Below are 23,112 nucleotides of genomic sequence, written 5' to 3'. Positions count from 1 at the left end.
TACATAATGATTTTTGATATTTGATTAGATATAGTAAAATACCACATATAATAACACAATATGCGGTATATGTGGTATCAACTGCGTAATCTTGAATTATTTGTAGATATCTTGAAACTGAACCCCCCCACACCAATTGGTATCACCGAATAAACTCGCGGCAAATTTCTAAAATCTCTCGACACATAATAATGTCCGCTAGATGGCGATAGGGCAAAATACAGCCTGAGCGCAACTTGGACATTTTTGGTGGAGGTTTACGTGTGGTCTACACGGGATTAAATGCGTACACTTTATATTGCTATTGGTACCTTTAAGTAGCGTGTAACCGTATACATATAATCGTTAATGAAGTCTCTGGTATCATCTACAATGTAGACAGTCCCACAGGGTGTCGGCAGAGCCCGCATGCTGGAACTAGAGTGCGCAGCTACATTATTATTGGTACAACCGCTGGGTGGCGTACATGATCCGATTTAGTAGGCATTCCGGGAAATTCCGACTGGAAAAACACAAGACGATGTTCTCCACGTGTGGAAGGCACGGTAACACATAGGCCTAAGTCGTCTTATAATTTATGGCTTTGGAATTAAATCGAATAGCCTATACATTCATGTCGTAAAAACACATTAAGCCATGTTTTCAAAAATCTATATGATTTTCAACCGCCAATTGTATAATATTAAATGAAATACAGTTATATGTCCTTATTTGTTGCACTTTGTGCATAGAAAATATGCTCACACTTTGTGCTCACTGCTTGAAAAGTGCTATAAATAAATATTATTATTATTATTATCCAATAGATAAGAAATAGAAAATCTTATGGAGGAAAAACTCATGCTATGCCATGCTATGATGCATCTAGATGTAAAATGTCTTTATTCAGTTTGATTGGGCCAATCGACATCCGCTCTGTTCTTGTTGACTAGTTGCATTTTGCTTGTTCCTGGAAGGTGTGTGGGTTGTCTTAGGCAAACAGTCGGACAGAAGAAAGCACATAGGTTGTTTATAAAAGCAGAGTAGTTCTAACTTGTCCCATCAACATTCTAGTCGTAGTAGTGGGAGGTGTGTGCACACCCTATTCTCCTCAAATAGGAGTGGAGAAGCACCATGTGACCGTTCTGGACCTCACTGGCTTGTCAAAGAAGGGGTGGTGAGCATCTGACGTAGGCAAAGGAGGGCATACATATTCACTGAGCAAGCCACAGGTTGTTTCAGAGAAGCGCGATCTCAGTGACACTTAACCTAAACAAGCTTGACAAGCTCAAAAACTGGAATCAGGATTTACCTAGGCCAAGGGAACACCAGTGATTTGACGCCGAGTGTTTAGCCTAGCTGTTGAAAGACATTTTAGCAACTGACAGCATAAATCCGGCCTTTTTTTGTTTTTACCTGACAAGTAATCCAAACATCTTCGATAGGCCAGCTGCGTTCATGTGTGAAATATACAACCTGGATTCGCAGTGCGTGTCTTCACCATGCAATATGAGTTGGGCGATGGAGCCTACAAATTTCTACGACAATAAACTGAGCAGTGTCCCCGGAGACTGCAAAACCATGCGAGGTGATGGGATGGGGGAGGACACGAGTATGGTCGAGCTGAGCACAGCGCCAGCCATCTACGACGACGAGAGCGCTATTGACTTCAGCTCGTACATTGACTCGATGTCGTCGGTGCCCAACCTGGAACTCTGCAACGACGAGCTGTTTGCAGATCTGTTCAACAACACTGTGAAGCAAGAGAAAGCTGACTTCTGCTTGCCCAATGCACCGTCCAGTCACCCGCTGCTGACAACCAGCTCATTTTGCGTCGGCATCCAAAAGGACGTGGAGAGGATGCCGGATAGCTTCGAGAAAGGTGTGTTCAGCGCGCCCATCAAACAGGAGCCAGACTGGAGTGACAGTGACATGTCTTCGTCGCTCCCTTCGCAGATAGAGACTTGTGCGCAGACATCGATGACCCTGCACACAGGACAGCCCACCCCACCAACTACGCCAGAGCCCCTTTCCATCGGAGGCAGCCCCCGAAAATCGGGAAAAGACAAGGGTAAAAAGAGCCTTGATCGATACAGTCCAGAGTATCGCCAGAGACGGGAGAGGAATAACATCGCTGTGCGTAAAAGCAGGGACAAGGCGAAGATGCGCAACCTGGACATGCAGCAAAAGATGATTGAACTGAGTTCGGAGAATGAGCGTCTGCACAAAACAATCGAACAGCTAACTCGCGAACTTTCAAGCTTGAGGAACTTCTTCAAGCAGCTCCCCAGCTCTTCTTTCGGGGCGACTCTGTCCGTGGACAGTCGGTGACATCTCCAGAGACCCTGAACTCTGAAAATATACCTCAATGGACATATTCTCTGTAGCAATTGTACATAAGTTACACCAGATGATTTTTGACACTGAAAATATGGCTATCACAGTCTATGCTGCCACATATATATATATATATATATTTTTGAATTTTTCTATTTTTAAATTATTCTCAAACTTCATATATTTGTCATGGTACATGTTTTTTTTTTATTCCAAACTTCTTACAAATGCCAGAGCATGTTTAAAATTTTTATATGGTTTGTATAAAAGTTGGGAAATCTGTGAAATCTGTAATAAAATGACTTGAAATCTTGAAGCATGGACTGGTCAATGTGAGTTCAGAGTCTGAAGGGGGAGGGGAGTGTTCAGGGGCACAGCCTTCTCAAGGTAAAATGTAAAGTATGTAGCAGTGCCTGCTTGTGACATGTTGGACATTTCTGAAAGGAGCTAGAGCCAGCAGGCAGTGCAAAACGGAATTATATGGAATAGTACATATCAAAATATGTCCAAGAGTCATCCTTTAAAAGTCAAGTTTCATTAACATTTCCCCAGTTTTTCTACAAATTAATAGTTACTGGATTATAAAAAATGAGTGGATTAGTAGTAACTGGATTATAAGGCATCTGACCAACACATTAAGAAGCCGGTGGTCTTGCAGTGTAGTTGACAGTCTGCTGGTATACTGACACAGAAGTGATCAGCAGGACTCATTTGCCCACACCTCTAGTGATTCATGCCAAGTTTGTGTGAAAAGATAAACAACCTCCAAAGTCATGGTTAAATAAAACTGATACGTTCTTTAAAAAAAAAATGCAAACCTCAGGACAGCTGTGAAATATTAAGTGGATGTGAACACACACACACACACAAACACACACACAAATAAATAAACCAATAAACCAACCATGTCAGTTTAGAAGTTCATGTTCTTTATTGAACAGAAACTAGAAAATGAGATGCAGAAAGTCTCCAAGCAAATCCGTATACACTAAGGACCAATTTAATACTATATACACAACGAGGTAGGTACAGAATGTAAAATATGCCAAGGTCTCACATTGCTTTAGTGCCATCCAGAGGACTCCATAACAAACACAGATGCACCGTCATTGTGTTGACGGAAGTGGAACCCATCACATGGTTGCTAAAGTGGTCCGTCGAATGGCTTTGCAGCTGACTTTGCAGCACCTCGTTATTCCACAGTGTGTCAGAGGGTCATTTGATTTCATGGCTCCAAGTCAAATGGAATCGACATCAGCGTTCCACAACCCTGGTACTTCTTAATTACCAAGACACATTTTTGTGCACACACTTGTGCATGCTACTTGGGCCAACCGTGTAATTTCAGGCATACTCGTAGTGTTCTACTAGCCCTGTTCACCATGCTCATGTTGCACATGCCAATTGCCAACAACACCACCAGAATAATGCAGTGGCAACACATACTCCTTAGGGCACCTGGGAACACAGGGCTCGGGCCTGTGGGGTGATGGGTGTCCATGCTGCTGCCCACCACGTTGTGTCAAAGGCAGACTTCCTCCAGGCCCACCCACAGTCCTGGGGTCCTGGTGATCACTCGCACATACGCACTGACAGGGCCCACCTCCTTTCCCAGAACGCTCTCCACCTCATAGAACTGTCAGCCAAACAGACGAGCCAGTGAGAGTAAGCGAGTACATATAATTACTGTCATTTCACCAGAAACACAAAATCATATCTTGTCTCTTTCTCACTAATCAATTGTTAGGAATTAAAGATGTGGGAGTTGAGGGAATTTATACGCCTAATCCAATGTTACACATGCACAGTCACTCATACATGAAACAGGTGTCAAGTGTCAAGTCACGAGGCCTACCTCTGGATCACCCCCCAATGAGCTCAGAATGGAATCAATCGTTTTCTGTTGCAGCTGGAAGACAGAAATGATGGAGAGCATTTAGAGATGTTATCATTATATCCAGAGAAACGTAATCAAAGGCTCTATGAGGAATGTCTGAAATCCATTTTTTCCCCCCAGGGAGTGCACTGTAATTAATCAAATCGGTTCACTCCTCTGGAGTTTTAACTGCCTTATGAAAATGTTGAGTTTTGTGAATTTGCGTTTGCATATCACAGATAGTAACATTACAATTCTGCTTTACTTTTGATTCCTGACTAACTTGGGGAACTGGCTTTACTCAGGCCCACGGTGGATAATCAACTTCACTGTGTCTTATCAGGGGAAAGAAGTCGTAGAATTTTTTTTAAAAAAAGTGATAATGATCTTGTCAGAAAAGTCTCTAGTCTCTGAAATGATGCTGCCTAGTCTTCCTGCTTTGCATGGTGTTGCATTTACAAAGCCAAACAACAACTATATTACACAGATAAAAAAGGAATTTGCAGAGTTAATTAAGTAACAAGCCTTACCTTAATTTTGATGGTGCAGTCACTTAGAGATAGAGAATTTAGAAACACTTCAAGCTGCATCTTGACAATGGGTTTGACTACTTCTGCACCACAAGCAGTACAAAGAAAACCTTCCCTGGTAAGAGACCACAATATATAAAAATATTTTAGAATATTACAAATATTTTTGAGCAAGGACTGGTACATGACTGATGGCTCCTATCTGCAGAAGATGCACAAAACATACTGCAGGTTCATGCAGGACTGTAAGAGTTAACTCCCCTACAACACTATTACCAGAGGAAACATCCGTCCATATATTGAAGCCAGTTACCATTCACTGTATAAGCCTGCAGATTACCCTCAAGGAGATTAACTACAAGACTGCAAAAGTCTGGTGAGCCAGTATGACAGAGGTTAAGAAGCAAGGATGATCTCTCTAACTGAAAGTCTTGCTAACAGTAATCTGACACAGATTAGCATTAACCCTCAGCGCTGCTAACCCTTGCACTGCAGTTCAGTGGGTGGGGAGTGATGAGTGTGTGAGTACTCACTGCATGGCCAGAGCTTTCTCCAGACGCTCACTCTCACACAGGCTGCACACAGGCCAGGAGTAAGCCGTCTGTTCATCCACACCTACAATCACACCTGACAAGAGTGACACAGAGAGGTGAATCTCACTTTAAGAAAATAGCTACAGTTATGCACCACACACCTGCTTAGACTAGATATAAGCCAAATGGATGTATTCATAACAACATCTGAGAGCTTACTTAAGCCAACAGTCCCACTGTACTGTACTCAATAATTACAATAATGCATTGGTCTACACAAAGGACAATGCAGTGGCTTTACCTGCTTTTTTCACCTGGTCACCACAAAGAACTGACATGTGACTCATTATACAAACATGTAAAATTAAGGCTTATAGTACCGTCAAGCCTTTCTGTTCCGATGCTGAACTGTAAAGTGATTTGGATCTGAAATGAAATTTCATTTTTGGTGTCTAAAGGTCTGTTTAAGCAGTCAAGACTCATTTGATGTAAGACAGCTTTATTCATGTGCATTTTCATGGAACACTAGGAGGCCGACGTGAGAGTGGGAAGAGGAGCCAATGTGTTTTGGAGAGTTTTACTCCCAGAATGCCGTTGTTTCTCCCCAAGAGGTCACGCTCAGGGCTCTAACCCCGACCACTTATGAAGTTTTAGTTCGTTCCAAGGAGCTGAGCTGACACCATCTGACAAATATCATCATAAAGCACACACATACATTATGTAACGTACAGCATTTCCTACAGATAAGGAATGACACTGGGCTGGAATACAGAAAAGCTCTGAACAAGGCATGCAGCCAAGGCACAGGCAAACTTGCTGACCTGGCAGGAGATAATATGCGCTTGATACAAATTCTCAGCCCCGGTGATCAGACCATATCAGCAAAGCATATCGGAGCCACAAGGGCAACAACCTATCCCTCGTTCACCCGAACCTAGAGTACACATCGCCCTAACTGAAACTAACACGACCTCAACCAGTAGTTTCGTTCCAAGTACAGAATGATAAAAAAGGATGTACTGTGGTCTGCTCACAAGACTGTAAGATAACTATGAAAATGCTTTCAACTTCAGCTCAACGTCCACACCACACACTATAAAGCTAACGCATCACTGGGTGTCATTTGTCAGAGCAGTAGTGTGAATGATAGCGGTCAACCAGGGTCAATCAGAACCCATCGCATTTCAGAGGAGTCACGTTCAGACATGAAGGGTACTTTTGAGAGGCTTTTACTTACGCGCATATCACTAACAGAGCTACATTTATCTGTGCAGTTATCATTGGCAGTGGGGATGGGCCTTTACTGGGCAGCTCAGTCAGGAGGTGACAAGATAAACAGTGGCAAAGGGTGACCGCACTTCTTAGTCTTTGACACTTACATCCACATTTTTAAAGAATTCCTTTTCTTAAAGGAATCAAAATAAAAAAAATTCCCCTGAGAAGCAACACAAGGAGACTTAATACGATGGCCAACAATGAAACAAGGATAAATCAGTCTTTTCTTCTTCTCCATTATTTGGTAACTGAAACCATTTGAGCAGCCTTGTGAGAGCCGAGCTGTAAGAAGAAGAGAAATAATTGACTATGGCAAAGGACGAAAGCTTGCTTTTAACCACAACAAGGTCCCAGACAAAAGCACAAGAATGACAGAAACTGCCACAAACAACTGGTTCCCTTTAGCAGAATAAGCTGTTCCTTGTGTAAATCGATCCGGGAGGGAGTTGAGCGGAATGCACTAACCCGTGAGTGTGCATAGAGTATTGGGCGGCGTCTCTGGGCCCAGCTGGTCCAGTCGAAGGGGCTGTGGGAGAGGGTCTGGGTGCAGGATGTCTTCTGGTGCCCCAGCCAGCCTGACAGTGGTCTGCTCCAAGCAAACAATACAACCTAAGCAGGGGGAGCAGTGTCCTGTTACACTCAATACAAGAAGACATATTGATCTACTGGTAACAGCAATCGACTCCAGTGTGCTATTCAGCGATTAAAAGAATCAGATTTGCACATCTATATGGAGTGTAATTAACAAAATAGTGTTGGGTTCATGGGCCTGTGTAAATTCAACTTCATGTGAACTGTCCAGCAGTGCTTGCAAACAGACCACAGCCAAATTAGAATTAAGTATTAAAGACACAAAACAAAGTAATCCAATACACTTTTTTGTCAAACGTTACCCCGCTGTAATAATGCATCTCTGAAGGTGAGGAGGCAGCGGGAGGTGGAAGATGAAGATGCCGTAGTGATGGCCTGTCTGACAGAGTGCTGGAGCGTGTGGGGTGGCCTAAAGCACACAGTCAGCGCCCGGCGGGGGCTGCCTGGCCTGGGCTCTTCCTCATCCTGCAGGCTGGCGTCCGTCACAAAAAGCAGCCAGTTCTCTGCATCACCAGCACCTGAACCAGAGTCCTGACAACAGCACATAACATATAAGAGTGTGTGTGTGTGTACAGCTAAACTGGCGTATGTTTATTTCTATACAATGGACAGAGTCTGAGCAAACTGACATGGATGGTAAAAAGGCTTTGGTGCCAGGCATGGCCAAAAGCATAGCTATGCATCTCTTGTGAAAGTCATATGTGATTACTATGGCAGCATTCCACAATCCTGGAACAAAACCAAGAGCACTTCACAAAGGAAGAGAAGAGAATAGTTCCATACAATGTATACATTTGGGGGTGAAATCAAAGAAGACTGATAAAGAGTATCCAGAGTTTAGCCAAGCATGCGTTTTTGTTATGTTTATACTTCTTAACAATATTTTGGTCCAAAGTGTCTACCATGTATTATAACTATCGTAACTCCCCCTATTTCCACCGGTCCCGTATTTCCACCGTCTTGCGTGTATGTGTCACTTAATATCAATTTCTATACAAACCAAGACAGCAGACTCCTAAAGAAACGCAACCACCCACACCATAGGTGTATCTAAATTAGCTATGTACCAAAAATGACATTTTACCGTGACTCAAAGAACTGTAGACAGTGTTGTAAGGCTGCGTGTACACAACCGCTTGGAGCTCCAGTGGAATTTTAATTTGACGACGAGAATTCTCGGTCTAACCGTTCATGTGCCGTTGAAACGGTGTAAATAGGCGACCCATCAGGCCAGCACTATAACTCCGAGCGTGGTAAACAAAATTGGATATTTCAGGCAGTAAATGCTCCCGTTAACAAACAAACCAGATTTTGTTCAAATCTACACACCTATGGCTACTGAAAAATGTCAGGTCAATTTAGCAAATGTTATTTTGAAGTGTTGAAAAACGTCGTTGTTTTAGAATTTCTGAACAAAAGTGGTGATAATTGGGGGTGTTACGATATCATATAGAATTTGATATGCCTTTTCAAACGCGAAGGGAAAATTGGAGCCAAAAACAGATTTTCATGTACATCACTATCTCTAATGTCTTCACAAAAGCTTTTTTGCTAGAAATGGCACATTCAGATAGGATCACTTGTAGATTTCTAGTATCTCATTAAATCCCTGCCTGTGTCACCACTGATGCCCTAATCATCGAAACATACTCAAATTTATCATCTTCTAGTCATTGGAAAAATGCTTATTTTTCTTCAAGTCATTTTGAATGCAGAGCACTTGCCATTTAAAAAAAACTTTGCAGAAGTGTACTCCAGTAGTTAATGAATATACTGAAGATATACTTATAAGTTGCCTTATTCAAAAGCTATAAGTTCTTACAGTTGGTCTAAACATAAGTTCTGATAAGGTTGATTAAAGACCAAACACACGGCTACATTTTGAATCATCTATGAAGGACTCACTACACAAGCAGTTAATAGTCCAGTTTGGCCTTCTCAAGCAGGTAGTAGTCCAGTTTGGCCTTCTCAAGAAGTTGTGTGGCATACTGCACAAGATCAGGTCTGATCCTCTGAATATTCTACAGTAAATGGACATGACTTTGTGTCTGAGGTTACAATACTCTTTTGAGATTGAGTCGACCATCAATTATGAACCAAGCTGGATGTTGATCTGTTGGGAAATAGCTAGCATTCCTTGTTATCTATTTCACTTTTGGTTATCAATTTAACATCTGAAATATAATGTCTAGTCCTGTTGGTGTCATAAGGTTAATTTTACACTGTAAGCAAGTTGCAATTGGTAACAAAGCGAAGCGATATTTAGTGCCTGTGGAAAGGTTCTTCCAGACATGCTTATAAAGAAACACTGACTAATATAAACATCTTTACATAAACATACTGCTGTCCAAAAGTGGTGTGATGTGTAAAATACAGTATATTGCTCTCAGATGATGTTACAACCGTTGTGTGGTGGTGGGGTGTGGTTGCAGGAGAGAGTCGGGGGTAATTGGTTCAGGGAGCAGGCCTGGAGTGGGTTAATTAAAACAGCTGTGATGAGTTAGCTAATAAAGCTCTCCCTTTCATTGTTAGTAGTGTGCTGGATCCAGAGAAGCTGCCACAGACAGATGGATACAACGCTAACAAAAGAGAACGTTTGTTTGAGAGAAGAGTTTTGGTTAAAGAGACGAGAGAAAGACACTTTAGTTAAAATTAAGAAATTTCTGTTGATAGAAATATTGCAAGAGTGCTCCGGTCTGCGGGAGTGTTCTGCTGTGCACGGGATTTCTGTGGTGTGAGCAGCCTGTGAATAAACCCACTTCACTGAGTACACTGTTGTCTTGACTGAGTCTGCGCTGTGAGATCTCACAAGTAGCTCTTGTTACACTTTGGTTATGAATACAATGCACAATCATTTGGTTATAATCAATACAAATCTAACTTGTCTATAGCGCTACATTGATGTTTGGCTTTCAAAGCACCTCAACCCTTAATCAGGCTATCATGTTAGTGTTAGCATGTTAGTTTCAAAGGTTAGTAGTACAGTCACCTTCCCAGTCACTGTTTTGGTAGTGGTGCACATTATCAGCCTGTTCATGGACATACACATGTGACCAAGTAAATAACATGGGAAAGTGACCATTCTCACTGAGATGGTAACAATACAATCTAGGTACAATCTGGGTCAATTTGGGTTATCATTGCAACAGTGATGATACTGATTCCTCCCTGCCAAGATTGGACTGGCATCACATGCAAATCATATGATAATGGATACCCAACTAGGCCTTCTTTTCAGTTTCAGGTCATTCCAAGAACAGCTATTGTTTTGTGTGACAGGAAGATGGATCAAATACAGTACACGGACCAGTATTAAGTATTTAAATTACAGAGCTGCATTAAAATGTTGTCTCTATCTGATAATAAATGGATTCTCTGGCATTTAAAAAATAGGAAGGGATGTTAAGTCGGAGGAGGAAGAACGTAACCTGAGAAAGAAAGTAACTTGAGAAATACCTGTAATTTTTCATAGTGGAATTTCCAGTTGACCAAATCTGGTCATTGCAAAGGAATCCTGATTTAAATTAAATAATACGTCTGTAAATAATGCACAATTCACCATCCCACTCTTTTCAGAACAATACCAATCCATTCAAGACAAACATGAAATGGTTAATGATAAAAGGTGTGTGTGCATTACGTGTTAGAGCCACTGCTCTAGTTATCTTTAAGAGTTCAAAGGTAAACATGTTTGGAATCAATGCTAAAGATAACAGCCAGTCTGTTCCAGAGTCAAATGCTAGAACAATCTAACGCCACCCAACAGTGGACTCAGGACTTTTTTTCTTTAACCTACCAGAGAATAAAACAAAGGAGAAAAAAAAAGAAGAAATATCTTGGCATTTGTACAGTAGTATTCAACATTCCACACGCATGCATTCTTTTGCCTACACCTCACAAAACAGATTTTATGTAAACACTAAAAGTGACAAAAAAAATACAAGAAAAAATATTCTAGAACTCTACCAATGATTTAGTCTTTTAGAAAAAGGAGATAGCATCTCACAGCTACACAGAGTTGTGAGGACATATGGCCTGATGCTGAGACAAGCTTCAGTGGAATTAATATCGTATTCATATCAGAGGACTCCAAGAATCTGCCGTTTTTAATCTCTGTCTCTAGAAGAGTGAGAGAGATGTCATTTAGCTGTACACGCCTATCTCTTGTACTTACTGCTGCTTTGGGAAATGTCATAAATCTAGAGCAAGAAAGGGTCAGTGTCTTTTCAGGTCTCCTTCACGAGTCTCTTGATAAGTATAAGTATATATACTCTTTTGATCCCGTGAGGGAAATTTGGTCTCTGCATTTATCCCAATCCGTGAATTAGTGAAACACACACAGCACACAGTGTACACACAGTGAGGTGAAGCACAGTGAGCTGCCTGCATCAAAAGCGGCGCTCGGGGAGCAGTGAGGGGTTAGGTGCCTTGCTCACAGCCATATCTACTGGTCGGGGTTCGAACCGGCAACCCTCCGGTTACAGGTCCAAAGTGCTAACCAGTAGGCCACGGCTGCTACTCACGGCTGAGTTTATGTTTTGTTACAGAAAACGTCTCAGGTGGTGTAAGCGTGCATCCGGCATTCAGAAAGTAAAAAACACTGATACGTGAAAAAACACACTTCACAAGTAGAAGTTTTGAATCTTCGAACATGCCGTCAATTCAATATGCAGTCTCGATGACAGTCTGACAATCCATAGCTGGATTTCGACCCACGGTTTCAAGCTCATTTTGACCATTCCAATGGGAAGTCCTAAATATAACCGCATGAAATTGGCATAAAATCTTAAAGTCAAATAACGAAATCACTGGAGGGAGTTGGATTACCTCGCACAGGGTTTAATACGACCTAGGTTGATGGAATCAGCTTTAGTCAAATCACATCTGTAAGCCTCAATATTACATGTTTCCATTAAAAGTTGCCCTGACAACCCACAGCTATTCACAACTCCTCCCTTCATGATGTGAAAAGTACATGTGGAGCACAGTTTCCTCTGACCATGATTTGGTCTTGTTAAATAACCTACATCCAGATATAAAACCACAGATGGGCTATCTTGAAACTGACACTCTGCAACACTTGCAGCCATACACTTACACAAAATGTTCATTTTGGTGGCCTTACCTGTAAACGTCTGAACACAACATTTGCTGTGAAGCTATAGCGACCACCTTCTTTTCCACCCTGATAAGAAAAGATGACATTCTATAAAGTAGGTTGTAGTTTCACATGAGCATTATATAATGCAAAAAAGAAGGCTTTTTTAGACTTATCAGGAAAAGCTTTGAGAAAACATACAGTATATATACTATTAAAATGATTTTTAAAAAGTATGAAACTAAACTGGAATAATATGTGACAATAGAGTGGGGTTGAGTTTTTGGCTCGAGGGCCACATTGGGTTTTGAAAAATGGTCGGTAAGCCGATTTATATCATCGTTTTATATCATTTAAATGTAAAGTAGTGGAAACTACTGTTGCCTCCATGACTTCCTTTTAAAAGTTTCTTATAAGAAGGAGATATCAATAGAGTCCCAAAGTGTTACGTAGCATTTCCATGACGGCAGAATCACTGGATCTAAACAAACTTTCGAAGTGGCATAAATAGCATTGAATGTAGACATGTGGCATAATTTCTAGCTAATAAAAATAAATATATCCATTTAAACGTGTTTTACCTGCTAGGAAGCAGCTTAGCCACATAACACTGATTCCCTGGCAGGTGTAATAGAAAGAAACAAAATTCCAGTGGATATTTCACGTCTTTTCAGAGACTGGCGGCTGTTAAGAGCGACGTTTTTTGCCAAAAAAATAAAGCCAAAACACGTCTGTGAATTTAAGGAATTTAACCTCATGCTGTGAAGTTACATGCAGGTCTCTTTTACGGAGGAAACCCATGCTAAAATAAAACTCTGTAGTCACGAATTTGATCGTGTTGGTATGAATATATGTTGTAGTATGTGATTCCTACAGTGTAAAAAAGTCTTAGAAACGTTGTAAAATTATTGAAATAAATTAAGAAAGCCACCGCTATGGTGATTTCTAATGGTAGATTGATTTGTTTAGATCCAGTGAAATTGCCGCCTTGGCAACGCTACGTCATGGCTTCGGTACTCTATTATCAACATGACAAGCCAGCTGGAACTTGCCGTTCTCTCTCTCCCTCTCGTGCACACTCAGTCGCGTTCCCAATTAAATGGAGTAGCATAACATTCAAGTTAGATCTGCAATGGAGATTACAAAGAGTATCATCTCTATGTAACATGATGTTTTGACATTGACATTGTAAACATTCTCTAAGAAGAGTGAAAAGCAGTTTGCAATAAAGCTAACCACAACGTTGTCTAACGCAGGAAACGAATAGCGAGCAGCCTGATAACCTAATTAAATGCTGGGCGGGCCGGATTAAAGTGCTTGGCATGAAGAAACGAGTGTGTGATGTGTGTGTGTGGTGTTGGGCCCTGTTGCTTGAGAGCAAATGATCTACCTGTAGGATCTCCTGGAGGCTGAGCATCACAGGCGGCCGATAAAGGAGGGACCGCGGCATCTCTTGACTCAGCACCACTGACGCCTCATTGCCTGATAGCCGGTAACAGAAGCTGGGAGCCGCTGCTGCAGTTCTGTTCTGTGACACACAGCAAAACACCACATGCTGAAGCCACAGCGAGGAGCCCTTTTGGGATGTCCTCTTTAGAGTACCAAACCGTTTGAGCAGAGAGGGGCTATGGATCCTAAAGGAGGCATTCACTCTGACACATGCTCTTCACCCCCAGGCGAACACCTCAAATTCTCTATGGAATCATGAATATTGACCGTTGCAACGCACCTTGCGTATTTATGTGCCGCTCCTACAAACGCAAGGCGCTCAAAGTTAAAAATAGTCAAACCTTTTAGGTCACTTTTTTTTCCACCAGTGGATAGCTGCTTAGCTGTTGTCTTAGTCAGGGAGTCTCTGCTAAGCTAGCTATTTAGTTAAGTATAATATAATATTAGCAACACCATGTACTCAATCTCAATTTCCACCTTGCTATAAACACTCACTATTTGGAATACTTGCGTTTTGGAGGTGAAAAAAGTGTGTCATTTTGAATGCCTTTAGGTCTCTCCATACAGGTGTCACTTGTAAAGGAGATGAGAAGGAGCCAAGAACAAGAAAGGCTAAATACCTACTTATTAAAGCCCTCAGCACCAATCATTTTAAAATTACAACATATGACTCACATATCAAGGGGCCTAAACCCTGCTTCTGCTCTGTTGTTTTACCATAGCTCTTCTGTGTTTACCTGGCAATGAACTCACTCTTCATCTGGTGAATACACCCCATTTCACAATTTAAGAGCTGTTATTGAATAGCCTACACACAGATATTTTCCATCTCCAGTGTATCATAAAACACCATGAGCATGAACTACCATGCTCTTTTGTCCTCCGTGCAGGACTGGCTGACTCAGGCAGGTGACATGCATCATTAATATGACACACCAGATGACTACAGACGTTGGCAGCTTCAACAGGAAGTGAGATAGAGGACCGACAGGAGAAGAATTTGTGGAATTATTGAACCCCCTAATTAAGATGACTACTAAATACCCTCATGGACACCTGTACACACCTGTGCAAAGAAACAATGCTGACCAACAACTGAATGTGAATTCTGACTGTTTGCTATCTATTCCTCCATTCCTGCTTTTGAATGTCATACTTCTTTCTTTCGTTCTTTCCTCTCTCTCTCTCTCTCTCTCTGACTGTGTTTGCAGTAAGGGTGTAGATGGGTATACCTCCTCACAGCTGAGAGAGTCTCCATGCACTCTGAGGGGCAGAGTGGGAGGCCACAGGCTGTCAATCAGACTGAAGAGAGGAGCACATCTGATGACACGAGAAAAGAGAAAAACACACTTATTAGGAACTGATATGTTTGCATGTGCATGTGCATGTGCATGTCCAGAGGAGAGGATAGTGGCATTACACTCGATTTGGATCAAGGAGAAGAGGACAGTAACAATACTTGCTAACTTACTAAATGGATAGGATAATAGGATGGAAAGCTTGGCTCTGTTATGTTTGGCATGTTTTAGCATGAAACACAGTACAATAGCTCATTAACTGCACTATGGAACCCATAAATCACAAGATTCATAAAATGCAGTGTGACACGCTCCTTATCTACGCCCTATAAATGTCGTTTTTTTGGCACTGACTTTATTGATGTTCTGGAGATTCAAAATGTCAGCAAATTTACTGCATTTATAATTTAGTATTCACCTCTGACTATATAAGATAGTAACTATCCTATATCTATCTAGACTGTATTCTTAATACCTTTAAATGCCAGGCCCTTAAATGAGAATGAATAGCTTCAGAATTTGCTTATGGATGTGAAGTCCATACACACGTGCTTCATCTTTCAAGAAAGTAAAACATAAAGTGGAACATGGCAACTGCCAGATGTCACAAGACGTAAAAGGGAACAAAGGTACCAGGGATTAAACCGCAGGAACAAAAAAGAGAGTAGAAAAAAAGAGAACTGAAGATAAATCTATCAAATCCTGGTGTTAAACTCTCCATTCTTTTAGTCAAAATACAGCAACTTGTCTGGGGATGTTTGCTGAAAACTGAGTCCTTAACATGGGCAGACTCGTTGTTGATCAGCGATATGATGGAGCTATTGTTCAAAACCAGTTCCACAGCTCACAAGTACTCTCCTTCTCTCCTCTCCAACACCAAAACCATAGAACCTGCTCTACAACCTTGGCTGGTTCGGCAGTAAAAATAACTCACTGACCTATTCTCTTCTAAGTAAGATCAGTGAAATGTATTGTTTTTTTTATCATTTTATCATCACACACAAACACAATTAATGGGGTGTGTGTGTGTGTGTGTGTGTGTGTGTGTGTGTGTGTGTGTGTGTGTGTGTGTGTGAGCACGCACACCAGTAGAACAAAATGAATGCCCTTACAATGATGCTCTAATGGTTAAGATCTATAATCTGGACTTAGATTTCGGTACAAGATTTCACTTTTTTCTAACCTTTCCTCTCAAACATATTCTACATAACTTGCACTCTAGTTAAAATAAACATTTTCTAGCACGAGATTGTCTGCATGATGGCAAAGGAGAGCAAATGCAGCATGAAAGGTCATTCTCTGGTCTCCACTGAGATCCTCTCTTTTCCTTTTATCCCCTGGCCACCAGTTCTTACCAGTGCTAGTTAAAACAATGACAGATCCTATCAATCACAGAGAGGACAGTACTATCACACATTTATGTGCGACACCCATTTACAATCTATCAATGAACTTTGGACTTTCCTTCGGGAATACTTGTTTTATGTCTTTCAGGTCAATGACCCATTGATTAATGACGCACTGTTGAACTCTTACTACTGATAATGGTGACGATAAGTTCAGGTATCCAAACATATTGTACAAGATTCATTTATATATATTTAAAAAAAATATATATATAAATAAACATAAATGTTGCACTGTGTTGTGTTGTGTGACAGGCACAGACAGCCTCTGAGGAGGAGAGACATGCATTCCAGACGATACTGATACACTGCGTGTCAAAAGCCCTTTCCGAGGACCAGGAGAGTCCACATGCCATGGATTCCGTTTTCAGCTATTAAGAGAAACGGTTCCTATTCTATGCTTCGATTGCTCCCTCATTTCCCTACTGTCTTTGTCTATATCACCATATGTATAAAGTATCTGACAAAAGTGAGTACACCCCTCACATTTTTGTAAATATGTTATTATATCTTTTCATGGGACACCACTGAACAAATGACACTTTGCTACAATGTAAAGTAGTCAGTGTACAGCTTGTATAACAGTGTACATTTACTGTCCCCTTAAAATAACTCAACACACAGCCATTAATGTCTAAACCGCTGGTAACAAAAGTGAGTACACCCCTAAGTGAAAATTTCCAAATTGTGCCCAAAGTGACAATATTTTGTGTGGCCACCATTATTTTCCAGCATGTGTACAGAGCGTACAGTGTGTGTGTGTGTGTGTGTGCATATACAGCATACTGTATAGTCACTTGTTTTCCTTAATTTTTTCTTGTTTATAGTATATGTTTTATGAAAGGGACTATGCTATATATAAACTTACCTGGTCTGAGTATGTGTATGTGGTACATGTGTTATCAATAGACACCTCCATTCTCTCACCTGTCCCTGGTGACGCGCTGCAGCACCTTGACCCCCTGTAGCTGGCAGCTCCGACCTTCCCACTGCTGGGTGAAGAGCTGGAGCTGCTCCTCTGAAGCCAGGGCCTGGAGCTGCACCTCACTGAACATGCCCCAGGCATCCTGCACCAGCACACACAGCCTACACACACACACACACACACAAAGAGGCCATTGTAATCAACTTCACCGCATGTGTGGGTTAACATGAGTCAATTTGTATACAATGCCTTAGGATCTGGTAAAAAAAAAATTCTGAAGTGTATCTCCATTTACATTCGTGTTGTTAAAACAACATTCTGACATCAAATATCTTTTGTTTATATGGAGGCACCTTGCTGGTGATTTGTGTTAGCTTGTCAAGACACTGAGATCTGTGAATCATAGCAGTGGAGTTTCCCACTAAGCTTTTTGACCGTAAGTTAACAATGTGAAAACCCTGGCCCTGGGTTTAGACAAGAGGCACCTATCCATTCTGCCTGCCTGGCTGGCTGACTACTGAAGAATCCGCTGGGCCGCCAAAGAGTAATTAGTAACTGATTGAAATATTATCTTGTGGACATGCTCCAGCCGGAGCCCCGCAGGCGTGGAGCACTGGGACGCCATGCGTGGAGCCAGGCTGGAGACGTCGTGCAGTCACCCTGGAGACCCTGGAGGAGGGGAGTGGGTAACCCTTGGCCTAGTGAGCTGCATTCCAAACCCTGAACCTTGGAAACAGAAATGTCAGCAAGACAAAATGAATGAAGGGGCTTTGCGGATGGCTTTATGAACTGTTCGCCCAGCACCTTGTGCATCATTATGCGAGAATTAGCCCTCTGGCACCGAGCTCTGCACTGCATCAGCTCATGACACCCAACCAGCAGAACCCCATGGGAGCAAACCAAAAAGGACAAGAGAATGTTCTCAAATAATTATGAAAACACAAGAACATGTAGTTCGACGTCTCTTTTGACCAGACTGCTGGGTTTTAGGCCGCAGCTTTCAGAGAGCACTCTATCAAGGGAGTAGGGCTGGGCGATAAAACGATAGCGATATGTATCGCAATAGACATGTAATCGATATCAATAAAAAATACGTTCGATATAACATTCGATAATTAAAAGCAACACACCTCCCGCCTTACGTTGTCCATAAATTAATAGGCTAAATATATCTTGCATTGTAGCTAGTATGTGCAACTCTACCAGAGTAGGCGATAGAAGTAGGCCTACCTCAACACAGACTCTCAATAAGTCCTTGCCCCGTACATGCTCTCTCTCTCCCTCTCAACAGGCGCATCCCTCCTCAGCATGTAATCTAAACAGTCACCATCGTGCAAGACGACTGGCTAAATTGCTATTAAATCCGATTAGCATCATTAACACGCTGCAGAAATTTGTTAAAAACTGTTGCATTCAAATTGACTGCTAAATTCTAATCATCTCAATCCCGATGCAAATGGAAAAGTATTTTCCAAGACTCAAAGGGCCTGTTCCAAGGAGAAAAGGTATTCATTTGAAACTTAAACACACGTGGGGAAACTGAACAGTCTGACCAGTAGACTATGATAAACTAGATAGTAAGCTACTTTGTTTACAATATTTCCAGGCTTCAACCAGTACTGCTTTTCATTCAGACTTATGTGCACATTTATTTATTTGAGTGTTTTTTATGATTGTGTTGCTATTTCTTTTCCCTGTTTGCTTTGATTGATAACTGAGGTGATTAAAATCAGAGGAAGGTTAAGTTTAAAATAAGTGTTTAATTAGATTCCCCCTTCTGGTCCTTATCTGAAATAGATTAAAAGAAATCAGTAATTATCGATATCGACTGATATGAAATACTTATATCGTGATACAGTTTTCAGCCATATCGCCCAGCCCTACAAGAGAGCTCTCCCTGAGTCAAGAATGACACACCTGGTAAAGTACATTAAGCCATTCCAAAGTGCACAACAGTCTCCAAGAATAATCTGCAGTACATCAGAAGGATGAATGGTTCTCTTAACATTTACAAGTATTAAAACAATGTCATGATTGTAATTAATGCATGCTTGGAGTGACATTTTGATTTCTGCTTGTGTCCATGAGTGAACCAACAACACAGTTCAATCAGACTTTTAATTTAATCAGTAGTGACATTCAGTGGCTATCCAACATTTGATGACCGCAAATTTGCAGTTGTCATCTCATAACCACATAATCTGTTTAAAGTTTTCGAGGAATGAATGCTACCACAAAGGAGGAAGGGGGCTGGGGTGGTGAGCAATTTCAAATCCAATCAGTGAACAACATGACAGAGACCGCCTGCTCCCCTTACTACATTCAGTATGTCCAATGCATGCTTTTCTGCTGATGACAGGGAGGCCAGGACAGATCAGACTGGAGGTAGTGGTGGTGAAGAACTTGAGCCGAGTGAGACGCTCTGCCTTCAGCGCAGGCAGTGTTCCTGCCCGGGTGCTTGAGGGCGGACTGAGAGAGGGAGCGGGCTGAGGGAGTGTGCTGCTGAAGGCTTTCAAGTCCAGACAAGGCACCTGTGCTCGGGCAAGATAAAAAGTAAACACTGCGGTTCACAGCCCAGAGTACACAGCACAGGTTAACTGTTGGCTTTTTGCCACCTTATTTGCTTAACCCTTTTATGCTTGATGTCTAAATAGGGAACATGGTAAGGAAAGGAGATGGATAGATGTAGAGTTTTTATGTTTTAATATGGCCCTTTAATCATATATTATTGTTTTAAATAATTTTGATATTTCAGAGCATGTACCATGATGAAGAATTCAAATTGTGTTTCAGGGAAACCAAAACTATGCTTCATCTGAACTGACCATTAATCACTGTGGTCCAACACTACTGCTTTGGGGGTATCTCAAAATTATATTAAATGAGACACATATCTAAAACGATTTACTTTAAGAGTTTATAAAAAAAATAACTAGTACTATTATCATTTGTATATCAAACCGAAGCATTTGGCTTTGTTGCCAGTCCTAACATGGGGATCACATAAAGAGAAAAGGTGATATTTGACTCTCGTATGGAATACCATATCAGTATCAAAACATTTATTAACATGCTAAGTGCTGTATAGGAAAATAACAAGCAGACACCCCATCTCCCCAGTTTTATAACAGATGAAGAGAGAGAGGTACAGGGTTCTTCTGGGGCATCCAACGACACACAGCAATAAATCACAATGTGGAACACAACCACAAAAAATACTGATACAAAGATACTGACACCAATGTTACGTCAACACATCCATGCATTTTTGCATTAATGTTGAGACACTATAAGCTTGGGTCATTAATCAGCACACTGGGCATTTAAGAATAAAAAACCACAACAAAAAAACATCCCTACTTCTGAGACAGACAGGCTCATATTAAATTGTTTACCATGAACCTAAATATAGGAGTGTTAACATACAGTATATATCCAGTTACTCAGACATCACTTGTGCTGGCATGGTCAAGGACAGCTCTACACGTTGAGTTATACTTTGAGAACAGCAGTTCGTGCAGTCATGTGGAAAGAAGTCTATCAGGCATCAATATGGGAACAAAAAACAGAATGAAACTTGGAATGAGGATGAAAAGCTCAAGTCTGGGCACCTGACAAGTCGGTCATGCCAGTGCAGAGAAGACATACCGTAAATTTTATTGACACTCGGCACATTACTTGGTACATTGCAAATCACATTGGCCAGCCAATTAAAAAATGAAAACAAGACGCTCTGCCTATCTGTGACAGAGCAGGCTTGTGAGGGCCTGTGAGGGAAACTAGGCGGGAAAGTGATACAAGGCTGTAAAGAGAGTGAGGAGGCCTTGTGGTGCATACTCCAGTCCATATAAACAACCTCTTCTCTCTATGTCCCCTCAGTTGCCCACTTACCCCCATCCTATTCCCACCCCCACCCACCCACCATGCTTTCACCCCCACCCACCCACCATGCTTTCACCCCCACACCACTTCCTCAATCCTGAAAGCATCTTCACTTCTCTGAGTGTCTCTTGTCATTGGTCAGGGCTGCCTGGTCACTGACTGGTTTTTGGAATTTGTTATTGTGAGCAATGGCAGGAATTCTCAGCAGTTAAGGAGCTCTTCCTGGAAGTGCAGATCCATTGAGCTTGTCCAAATAGAAGTGCGCAGTCGCAGTCACATTCACTTTCTCCCTTCATACACAAACACACACACTCTCTCTTTCTTTCTCGATCTTTCCCTCTCTCGCTCTCTCTCTCTCACACACACGGCCCCACTGAGAGCAAGCACCCCACGCACAGAGAGCTCTTCAGAGGTGTCTCATTGGCAGGTCTGAAGGAGGCGGGCTTCCTTCCGCCACTCTGTGAACCAATGGCAGGGGAGCTGCCAATGTAACCAGATCTCCCAAGCACATTGTGTTCCCACTTCAGCATGAAAACATCCAAGGAGCCCCTCCTCAGGCCCAGCACACACTTCTTTTTCAGCTTGTTTATTCAGTTTGAGCTCTTACTGGAACTGAGGATGTTGGATCCCTCCCCCCCCCACACACACACACAAAAAATTAACAAAAGTTTACAAAAAAGATGAGAACAAGCAAGCCTCTTGGTGATACCAGTGGTGATTTCTCATTGAGGACCAAGACTATCAGAATCATAATCACATGAGCCACTTTGTTAAAGCAGGTTGTGAGTTTAGAAAACACGTCCATCTGTATACAGCTGTTGAGCAGGCTCATATCCACTGCTATCCCTTGTTTATCTACAACAACCAACTGTTACATCCATTTGGTCCAAATGAAGAATCAAGGCTTTTGGGAGATATAAACATGGCTTAAGAAATGTTGTTGCCCGGTCTTGTTTAAAGAGGTAGCATCTGTGTGTGCAGACAACATCTGTCCTATTTAAGCATGGAATCATAAAAATAGGTCATCATTTTTAACTGATGTCAGGGCAGATGAGGAAAAACCAGTGGAAGCCAACATGATCTAATGTTACTCAGGTAGAGTGTGACTACTGTGAGTAACAATTAGAGACGACCCATCCAAAGCTCTGTATGGACAGTGTCTGGTTTCCCCTAGGTAAATGTCAGTGCTTTACCCATCCCTCAAGCCAGGGGAAATAAAGGTGACAGCACCACTTGTGATGGTCTTCAAGTGAAAAGAGGAGGCTTTGCCCGCTAAGTGGTGGGGCTTAGTGGGATAGAAGTGTTAAAAGTGCTATCTTAAGAACTACAGATGTCAAAAAAGATTCAGTTCGATAATATTCTACATAGAAATCCTGTGAAGTTTCAGTCATCGTGACCTTCAGATACATGCATGCAAGAGAAACACGCATGGCAACATATTGACCTCTGGTCAGTCGCTTGTCAGGGACCCTTCTCTAGGCCTCTAAAGTTTGTCTAGCCCCAACAGGTATGTGCAGTGCAAACATACATAGAAAGGGGAGAAAAACATAACATAGGGTGTCTTATTTTCAGGGGTCCAAGCAGCGAAGCTGTGAGACTCCTATTGTTTTTGTTCTGATTATTAACCCTTTCATTATATTATTTTTCCGCAGCAAAATCGTATCTGCAGCCAAAACTGTAATAGGGTCATTCCACGTCAGTTCAACCAGGGCCCACGCACTTAGGTCTCAAAAAATTCTGAAAAAATTACCAGGTGTACCTATGTTACCCAGGAGACACACTGTAAAATTACTCTTATGTAAGATCAATACTTTCCAAGATACAGCCAGTTTTATAGGGGAGGGGTGTCGATTTTGCTCGGCCTCTTTTTTTTTGTCAAAGTTCACAAGCCCACGAAGAACTAAACCATGTAGGAGGCTCAAATTGTGCATGC

The 23,112-nt window shown here is 41.7% G+C and overlaps 2 protein-coding genes across 4 annotated transcripts in view; one reads left to right on the top strand and one right to left on the bottom strand.

Annotated features, from left to right (window-relative positions):
• The first annotated feature begins 1,199 nt into the window (after positions 1–1,199).
• Positions 1,200–2,632, top strand: cebpd (CCAAT enhancer binding protein delta). Its single transcript, XM_048259201.1, has one exon. It carries the CDS (start codon positions 1,438–1,440, stop codon positions 2,308–2,310), a length of 873 nt encoding a protein of 290 aa, XP_048115158.1. The 5' UTR covers positions 1,200–1,437; the 3' UTR covers positions 2,311–2,632.
• A 592-nt stretch (positions 2,633–3,224) lies between these two features.
• Positions 3,225–23,112, bottom strand: part of spidr (scaffold protein involved in DNA repair) — a 55,787-nt gene continuing 35,899 nt past the window's right edge. For 2 of the 3 annotated variants that reach the window (XM_048248935.1, XM_048248941.1), the window contains exons 11-20: positions 17,300–17,458; positions 14,901–14,988; positions 13,610–13,747; positions 12,247–12,306; positions 7,424–7,652; positions 6,996–7,139; positions 5,256–5,349; positions 4,723–4,837; positions 4,172–4,225; positions 3,225–3,952 (exon numbers count right to left, since the gene is read on the bottom strand). In XM_048248935.1, coding sequence (XP_048104892.1) covers positions 3,839–3,952; positions 4,172–4,225; positions 4,723–4,837; positions 5,256–5,349; positions 6,996–7,139; positions 7,424–7,652; positions 12,247–12,306; positions 13,610–13,747; positions 14,901–14,988; positions 17,300–17,458 — 1,195 coding nt within the window. In that variant the 3' untranslated portion in view covers positions 3,225–3,838. Of the gene's footprint in view, positions 3,953–4,171; positions 4,226–4,722; positions 4,838–5,255; positions 6,813–6,995; positions 7,140–7,423; positions 7,653–12,246; positions 12,307–13,609; positions 13,748–14,900; positions 14,989–17,299; positions 17,459–23,112 lie in introns of those variants that run through there. The other variant, XR_007194190.1, reaches the window with a different exon arrangement.

The sequence above is a fragment of the Alosa alosa genome, chromosome 1 (genome assembly GCF_017589495.1).
Source record: "Alosa alosa isolate M-15738 ecotype Scorff River chromosome 1, AALO_Geno_1.1, whole genome shotgun sequence".
NCBI lineage: Eukaryota > Metazoa > Chordata > Actinopteri > Clupeiformes > Clupeidae > Alosa > Alosa alosa.
This window is presented reverse-complemented; position numbering and strand designations above follow the sequence as displayed.